The following is a 9,209-nucleotide window of genomic DNA, read 5'->3' as shown; positions in this document are numbered from 1 at the left end:
GGTTTTCTCAGGGTATATGCCCAGTAGTGGGATTGCTGGGTTGTATGGTAGTTCTATTTTTAGTTTTTTAAGGAACCTCCATACTGTTCTCCATAGTGGCTGTATCAATTTATATTCCCACCAACAGTGCAAGAGGGTTCCCTTTTCCCAACACCCTCTCCAGCATTTATTGTTTGTAGATTTTTTGACGATGGCCACTCTGACCGGTGTGAGGTGATACCATATTGTAGTTTTGATTTGCATTTCTCTAATGATTAGTGATGTTGAGCACCATTTCATGTGTTTGTTGGCAATCTGTATATCTTCTTTGGAGAAATGTCTGCTTAGATCTTCTGCCCATTTTTGGATTGGGTTGTTTGTTTTTTTGATATTGAGCTGCATGCACTGCTTGTATATTTTGGACATTAATCCTTTGTCAGTTGCTTCGTTTGCAAATACTTTCTCCCATTCTGAGGGTTATCTTTTCATCTTGTTTATGGTTTCCTTTCCTGTGCAAAAGATTTTAAGTTTCATTAGGTCCCATTTGTTTGTTTTTGTTTCCATTTCTCTAGGAGATGGGTCAAAAAGGATATTGCTGTGATTTATATCATAAAGTGTTCTTCCTCTGTTTTCCTCTAAGAGTTTTATAGTGTCTGGCCTTACATTTAGGTCTTTAATCCATTTTGAGTTTATTTTTGTGTATGGTGTTAGGGAGTGTTCTAATTTCATTCTTTTACATGTAGCTGTCCAGTTTTCCCAGCACCACTTATTGAAGAGGCTGTATTTTCTCCATTGTACATTCTTGCCTCCTTTATCAAAGATAAGGTGACCATATATGCGTGGGTTTATCTCTGGGCCTTCTATCCTGTTCCATTGATCTATATTTCTGCTTTTGTGCCAGGACCATACTGTCTTGATTACTGTAGCTTTGTAGTATAGTCTGAAGTCCGGGAGCTGATTCCTCCAACTCCTTTTTTCTTTCTCAAGATTGCTTTGGCTATTCGGGGTCTTTTGAGTTTCCATACAAATTGTGAAATTTTTTGTTCTAGTTCTGTGAAAAATGCCATTGGTAGTTTGATAGGGATTGCATTGAATCTGTAGATTGCTTTGGGTAGTATGGTCATTTTCACAATGTTGACTCTTCCAATCCAAGAACATGGTGTATCTCTCCATCTGTTTGTATCATCTTTAATTTCTTTCATCAGTGTCTTATAGTTTTCTGCATACAGGTCTTTTTTCTCCTTAGGTAGAATTATTCCTAGGTATTTTCTTCTTTTTTTGCAATGGGAAATGGGAGTGTTTCCTTTATTTCTCTTACAGATTTTTCATCATTAGTGTATAGGAAGGCAAGAGATTTCTGTGCATTAATTTTGTATCATGCTTCTTTGCCAAATTCATTGATTAGCTCTAGTAGTTTTCTGGAAACATCTTTAGGATTATCTATGTATAGTATCATGTCATCTGCAAACAGTGACAGTTTTACTTCTTCTTTTCCGATTTGGATTCCTTTTATTTCTTTTTCTTCTCTGATTGCAGTGGCTACAACTTCCAAAACTATGTTGAATAATAGTGGTGAGAGTGGGCACCCTTGTCTTGTTCCTGATTTTAGAAGAAATGGTTTCAGTTTTTTACCATGGAGAATGCTGTTGGCTGTGGGTTTGTCATATACGGCCTTTATTATGTTAAGTTCCCTCTATGACTACTTTCTGGAGGGTTTTTATAATAAATGGGTGTTGAATTTTGTCAAAAGCTTTTTCTGCATCTACTGAGATGATCAAATGGTTTTTATCCTTCAGTTTGTTAATGTGGTGTATCACATTGATTGATTTGAGTATATTGAAGAATCCTTGCATTCCTGGGATAAACCCCACTTGATCATGGTGTATGATCCTTCTAATGTGCTTTTGGATTCTGTTTGCTAGTATTTTGTAGAGGATTTTTGCATCTATGTTCATCAGTGATATTGGTTTGTAGTTTTCTTTTTTTGTGACACCTTTGTCTGGTTTTGGTATCAGGGTGATGCTGGCCTCGTCAAATGAGTTTGGAAGTGTTCCTCGCTCTGCTATATTTTGGAAGAATTTGAGAAGGATAGGTGTTAGCTCTTCTCTAAATGTTTGATAGAATTCACCTGTGAAGCCATCTGGTCCTGGGTTTTTGATGGTTGGAAGATTTTTAATCACAGTTTTAATTTCAGTGCTTGTGATTGGTCTGTTTATATATTCTATTTCTTCCTGGTTCAGCCTTGGAAGGTTGTGCTTTTCTAAGAATTTGTCCAATTCTTCCAGGTTGTCCATTTTATTGGCATAGAGTTGCTTGCAGTAATCCCTCATGATTCTTTGTATTTCTGCAGGGTCACTTGTTATTTCTGCTTTTTCATTTCTAATTCTTTGATTTGAGTCTTCTCCTTTTTTTCTTTATTAGTCTGGCTAGTGGTTTATCAATTTTGTTTATCTTCTCAAAGAACCAGCTTTTAGTTTTATTGATCTTTGCTATCATTTCCTTTGTTTCTTTTTCACTTATTTCTGATCTGATCTTTATGATTTCTTTCCTTCTTCTAACTTTGGAGTTTTTTTTGTTCTTCTTTCTCTAATTGTTTTAGATGTAAGGTTAGATTGTTTATTTGAGATGTTTCTTGTTTCTTGAGGTAGGATTGTATTGCTATAAACTTCCCTCTCAGAAATGCTTTTGCTGCATCCCATAGGTCATTGTGTCTTCATTGTCATTTGTTTCTAGGTAGCTTTTGATTTCCTCTTTGATTTCTTCAGTGATCTCTTGGTTATTTAGTAGCGTATCCTTTAGCCTCCATATGTTTGTATTTTTCACAGATTTTTTCCTGTAATTGATATCTAGTCTCATAGCAGTGTGGTTGGGAAAGATACTTGATACGATTTCAATTTTCTTAAATTTACCAGGGCTTGATTTATGACCCAAGATATGATCTATCCTGGAGAATGTTCAATGAGCACTTGAGAAGAAAGTGTATTCTGTTGTTTTTGGATGGAATGTCCTATAAATATCAATTAATTCCATCTTGCTTAATGTATCATTTTAACCTTGTGTTTCCTTATTTATTTTCATTTTGGATGATCTGTCCATTGGTGAAAGCGGGGTGTTAAAGTCCCTTAATATTATTGTGTTACTGTCGATTTCTCCTTTTATGGCCGTTAGCATTTGCCTTACGTATTGAGGTGCTCCTATGCTGGGTGCATAAATATTTACAATTGTTATATCTACTTCTTGGATTGATCCCTTGATCGTTATGTAGTATCCTTCTTTGTCTCTTATAACAGTCTTTATTTTAAAGTCTATTTTGTCTGATATGAGAATTGCTATTCCAGCTTTCTTTTGATTTCCATTTGCATGGAATATCTTTTTCCAGCCCCTCACTTTCAGTCTCTATGTGTCCCTAGGTCTGAAGTGGGTCTCTTGTAGACAGCATATATATGGGTCTTGTTTTTGTATTCATTCAGCCAGTCTGTGTCTTTTGGTTGGAGCATTTAATCCATTTACATTTAAGGTAATTATCGATATATATGTTCCTATTACCATTTTCTTAATTGTTTTGGGTTTGTTTTTGTAGGTCTTTTCTTTCTCTTGTGTTTCCTGCCTAGAGAAGTTCCTTTAGCGTTTGCTGTAAAGCTGGTTTGGTGGTGCTGAGTTCTCTTAACCTTTGCTTGTCTGTAAAGGTTTTAATTTCTCTTTGAATCGGAATGAGATCCTTGCTGGGTAGAGTAATCTTGGTTGTAGGTTTTTCCCTTTCATCACTTTAAATATTTCCTGCCACTCCCTTCTGGCTTGTAGAGTTTCTGCTGAAAGATCAGTTGTTAACCTTATGAGGATTCTCTTGTATATTATTTGTTGCTTTTCCCTTGCTGCTTTTAATATTTTTTCTTTGTATTTAATTTTTGATAGTTTGATTATTATGTGTCTTGGCGTGTTTCTCCTTGGATTTATCCTATATGGAACTTTCTGCATTTCCTGGACTTGATCGACTATTTCCTTTCCCATGTTAGGGAAGTTTTCAACTAAAATCTCTTCAAATATTTTCTCAGACCCTTTCTTTTTCTTTTCTTCTTCTAGGACCCCTATAATTCGAATGTTGGTGCAATTAATGTTGTCCCAGAGGTCCCTGAGACTGTCCTCAATTCTTTTCATTTTTTTTCTTTATTCTGCTCTGCAGTAGTTATTTCCAGTATTTTATCTTCCAGGTCACTTATCCGTTCTTCTGGCTCGGTTATTCTGTTTTTGATTCCTTCTAGAGAATTTTTAATTGCATTTATTGTGTTGTTCATCATTGTTTGTTTGCTCTTTAGTCCTTCTAGGTCTTCTTTAAAACTTTCTTGTATTTTCTCCATTCTATTTCCAAGATTTTGGATCATCTTTACTATCATTACTCTGACTTCTTTTTCAGGTAGACTGCCTATTTCCTCTTCATTTGTTTGGTCTGGTGGGTTTTTACCTTGCTCCTTTATCTGCTGCATATTTCTCTGTCTTCCCATTTTGCTTAATTTCTGTGTTTGGGGTCTCCTTTTCACAGGCTGCAGGTTCGTAGTTCCCGTTGTTTTTGGTGTCTGCCCCCAGTGGGTAAGGTTGGTTCAGTGTGTTGTGTAGGCTTCCTGGTGGAGGGGACTGGTGCCTGTGTTCTGGTAGGTGGGGCTGCATCCGGTTCTGTGTTTTGGGATGTCTGTGAACTTAGTATGATTTTAGGCAGCCTCGCTGCTAATGGGTGGGGTTGTGTTCCTGTCTTGCTAGTTGTTTGGCATGGGGCATCCAACACTGGAGCTTGCTGGCCGTTGAGTGGAGCTGGGTCTTAGCGTTGAGATGGAGATCTCTGGGAGAGCTCCCACTGGTTGATTTTACATGGGGCCGGGAGGTCTCTGGTGGTCGAGTGTCCTGAACTCGGCTCTCCCACCTCAGAGGCTCAGGCCTGATACCAGGCTGGAGCACCAAGACCCTGTCAGCCACACGGCTTCTGAAATATAGTCATGTTCTCCATTTAATTTGCAGCTCCTTGTAGAAAAATGATCAGCCAACAATAAAGACTGCATCTGGGCAGCGCTCTCTGTCTCCGTCTGTCTCTCTGACTCACTTTCTCTCTCTCTCTGTATACAGTCCAGATGTCTCAGTAACCCCTTACTATCGCAAGGCTGTGTCCTTAAGGCAGCTTCTGGCATGGGGGAGGCAAGCAGAATGCCGACTCTCATTGATGGAGCCAAATTCTCCTAAGACCTTAAACTCTTTCCTAGATGTGAATCAGTTAACTTTCAAATCTTATTTGGGCCAGGAGAAGTGACTGGCTGACTCCAGTGTAGTCTAGTACCATCCAATTTATTGTTAAGAGTTGGTGGTTTTTATTGTTGTTTTTAACATAATCTGACTCCAAAACAAATTTTATCAACTGGGATTTCCTCTTCACACGTAAATACTCCAGTAAAACAAATTAAATGTAATGTACACAATGGGAAATAAAATCCTTGAATAGGTGTCAATGACATGGTTGCTCTCCAGAATGATTCTACCAACCTGCCCTCCTAGCGATTTTCTTCTCTTTATCCGAGGTGAATCTGTGCTGAGGTTGCCTGTGCATCTTTCTTGCATGGAGTCCTCTTCTGAGTGTAGAGAAAAGGAAGTCTGGTCCGTGTCAGTTGTACTGTCATGGTAACAACCATCGAAGGCCATGGCTTGAGCTGCATCAATACTGTACATTCCAGAAATCTGACAAAAAGACTTTTGTTAGTTAGTCATGAATATGGTTTTAGGAGTTGGAATTACAGTAAAAATCTAAACAATCAGATTTTAAAAATAGTTTTAATAAATACTAGAATGTTTGCTTATTTTAAAGAATAGAATTCTGGTTTTGCTTCTGGTGTCTGATTAAAAGTCATTTTCATAATAAATGGAAAACATCATCTTAGACATCCATTTTTAATAGGGATTTAGAAAGAGAGATATTTGAGCATTATACAAATAAATGTATCACAACTATAATTGTCAATGTTTTCTAATTTAGTCCAGGCCTGACAGACTGTTACACTCAATGTTTTTTTCCACAAAAGGGAACATTGTTTCAAGTTTTTCTCTTTGTTTCTGAGTAGTATGAATTGTTTGCCCTAAGTCTGTGAGTTGAAATTGAATATGATTTATCAGAAGAGCAATATAAGCCAATTGGACTTGTTTTTCAATGTGTTTTTCCTCTTTAGAGAAAACATGCCTAATCAGTGTGGGGTTTTTGCCCCAAAACAGAACAATATCATCTGGTGATCCATTTTTGCTTGAATTTGGGGTGGAGATAGGGAATGATTTTAGCTGCCCTTTTAAAATGCAAATTGACCAAGCCTTCCCACTTTTGCTGAAAAGTACCTTTAAATGATACTAACATAGCTCAATTAAACAACTTGAAATTGGTGTATTTTTTTGAAGGAGTGAGTTATCAATGCTTTCTGGCTCCATTGCTTGACTGAATCTAAACCATTGTTTTTCTTTAAGGTTTTACTCTGCGGGAGATAGTGGTTCTCCCTGATACAGAGCTGTGTCTAGGAAGCAGCTGTTACTAATTGCTTTCTGAGAAAACAAAATTTCTTTTTGATCTCTAGGGAAGTTAAAAAAGGAACAAATATGGACAGGCTACTACTGGATGAAAGTATTCATAGTTCAAGTTGGAGGCTGCAGAGTAAATTCTGCCAAAACATGTATTTGGTTCAATACTGACTCAAAAACCTAATATTTTACTGAATTCAAGAGACATAAGGACTATTTTGTGCAGTCAGTAAACTAACCAGGGACCATACTCGAATTATGTTGTCCCTTTTAGTTTTAGTTGTAGAAACTTTTCATAGTAAAATGAAAATGGGTAAAATAAACATGAAACAACATTGAGACTGAATTACTAACCAATAGCCAATAATAACACTAATAATATATCCAACTCTGGATCTGAGGATAGAATAACTATGTACTGTCTCCTTGGTTTTGCTAGCCCCTCAGAACACTGCTGAGTCATCCCACTGGACATCCACACTTTTAACAAAAATGTCATTAGTATGTTAAAAAAGAAATAATCTTCTTTGAAAAGCAATGGTACCATTTTCTTTCTCCATTATGATAATCTAGATCTATAAAATTGGTTAAACTTTGCAGTGCACAATTTACTGTAGGCGGCTAATGTCCACAAGTTTGTAAGTTGGTTGTTCCAATAGAAACAGTTTTAGAACTGGTCTTTAATTTTTCACTCCAGCTTACAAATAAGTACAAAGCTAAGGCATATTATATCTAAAGTATAGATCTGATGGTTTTAGACTGAGTTCTAAGTCCTAGAATTAGGAGAACATTTGGATGAAGAATAAGAAAGAAAATAGCTTCCTTTCTCCTTTCTGGGCAATGGTCAATGCTAGGGACAAATTTTCCATGGACCTTGCTATTCTCCCATCTCTTGGTATCTGGGGGTGGTTGGGACAGGTGTGTGATGGTGGTGATGGTGGTGTTGGGAGGAAATGAGCTTTGCTTAACTTCATGATTTCACAGGGAGGAACTCCATAGCCTAACATTCCTGGTCTTTCTCATCATCCCTCAATCACTCTACCCTAGGGGTTTGGAAGAAGGAACTGGCACGTGTGGTTTTAGCCCTTTTGGCGTCACTTTAGGATCTGCATTGGTGTCCAGGTTCGTTTTCTGCAATGAGGTATAGGAGACTGTCCTCACAGAGGAATCCTGAATTGTCTAGTTTCGCCAGTGACCAAGAGAGTAAGTACACTGAATACAGCGATGAAATATTAGTGGGACCCCCTGCTCACAGATCTAAGGCAATTTCTCCAAACTGCTTTACCAATAACAAAGGTAACATTATCACATCCATCAGTCTGGCTCCTACATCTCTCTCTCTCTCTCAAACTGGTTTCCCAACTCACATACAGAGGGGAGAGGTATCATTGATTAGCCCCCAAACCTACAGACATATCTTTCTTCCCTGCGTCTCACCAGAGCATCCCACCCCTTTAAAGATCTCTCATCTCAAACAGCCTGTCCCCACTATCCCTATCAAAACTGCTACTCCTTCAGAGCATATGCTCTGGGCACTAATCACAATAAGAACATAACATTTGTGTAGCACTTTATAGTATGCAAAAATGTTAAATGCGTTTATTATATCATTTGATCTTCACAACAGCTCTGTGAGGTAATAGGGAAGAAATTCCACTATTTTGCAAATGCAGAATGAGGTTTAGGAGACAGCCTGGCACACAGAGCTAGGATATTAGGTTTGGCATCACTTCTGACTCCAAATCTGTGCTCTTTCATTTGTACCACAAACATATGAAGGGCAAGTAGGACATTTCTTTGAGATAATTGCACCTTTGAAGGAGAATGCATAGAATGGTGGTTTCCAGAGGTTGGGAGGAGGGGGAAATGGGGAGTCGTTTAATGGGTACAGAGTTTCAATCTTGCAAGGTGAACACTTTCTGGAGATTGGTTGTATGGCAATGTGTATACTCTTAATACTATGAAACTGTACACTTAAAAACAATTAAGACGGCAAGTTCTACGTTATGTATATTTTACTACAATTGAAAATAAAACATAATTTTTAAAGTGAACAATGCTTATTAATTCAAAAGAATATCTTCTGGGGTACACAGAAGATTGTGAACAACCCGATCAAGTGAAAAAAACATGCAGGTAGTGTGAGCACATGTGTTTTGTGGTGGGGTGGGTGGAGGTGAGGAGTCAAAGGACTCCGTAGAGGCGGCCGAAATTACTACAGTGCCTCTGTCTTGGGTTCACCACTCCCCACATGAAAACAAAACAAAACAAAATAAAGCAAGAACAAAATTCTTCTCGTCATCACACATTTCTCTCTTTCACTTCACAGCTTATATCTAATCATTGCTATTCACGGTGTGGCTATGGATTGGCAACAGCCGGGGCTTAGAAATGCAGACCCTCAGCTCCCACCCCAGACCTACTGAACGAAAATCTTAACAAATCCCAGGTGATGCGTACATGCCGATTACTGCATACTCGTCTAAAAGCTCCTGATTTTCTCACGCCTGCCTAGCGGTCACTGTGGGTATGTACGTGACAGAGACTCATACTTCCTTGCTGTCTTAACAAAAGAAACTAAAGCATCTGCAATGAAGCAAAATCAGTTTCTATGACAGCTTTGACTCAAAGGATATGAAATAAAAGACTGAAGTAGCATTACAGGAGATCTGAACTGCGATTGCAGCTCTGTT

General features: G+C 38.0%; 1 protein-coding gene across 9 annotated transcripts in view; it reads right to left on the bottom strand.

Moving 5' to 3' along the window:
• Window positions 1-4,958: 4,958 nt before the first annotated feature.
• GABRR3 (gamma-aminobutyric acid type A receptor subunit rho3) overlaps window positions 4,959-9,209 on the bottom strand; it is a 61,854-nt gene continuing 57,603 nt past the window's right edge. For all 9 annotated transcript variants that reach the window (XM_059921336.1, XM_059921333.1, XM_059921340.1 and 6 more), the window contains one exon: window positions 4,959-5,694. In XM_059921336.1, the coding sequence (XP_059777319.1) occupies window positions 5,392-5,694 (303 nt within the window). In that variant the 3' untranslated portion in view covers window positions 4,959-5,391. The remainder of the gene's footprint in view (window positions 5,695-9,209) is intronic.

This window comes from Balaenoptera ricei, chromosome 4, assembly GCF_028023285.1.
Source record: "Balaenoptera ricei isolate mBalRic1 chromosome 4, mBalRic1.hap2, whole genome shotgun sequence".
Classification (NCBI taxonomy): Eukaryota; Metazoa; Chordata; class Mammalia; order Artiodactyla; family Balaenopteridae; genus Balaenoptera; species Balaenoptera ricei.
The sequence above is the reverse complement of the archived record's forward strand: the minus strand, read 5'-3'. Positions and strand labels throughout refer to the sequence as shown.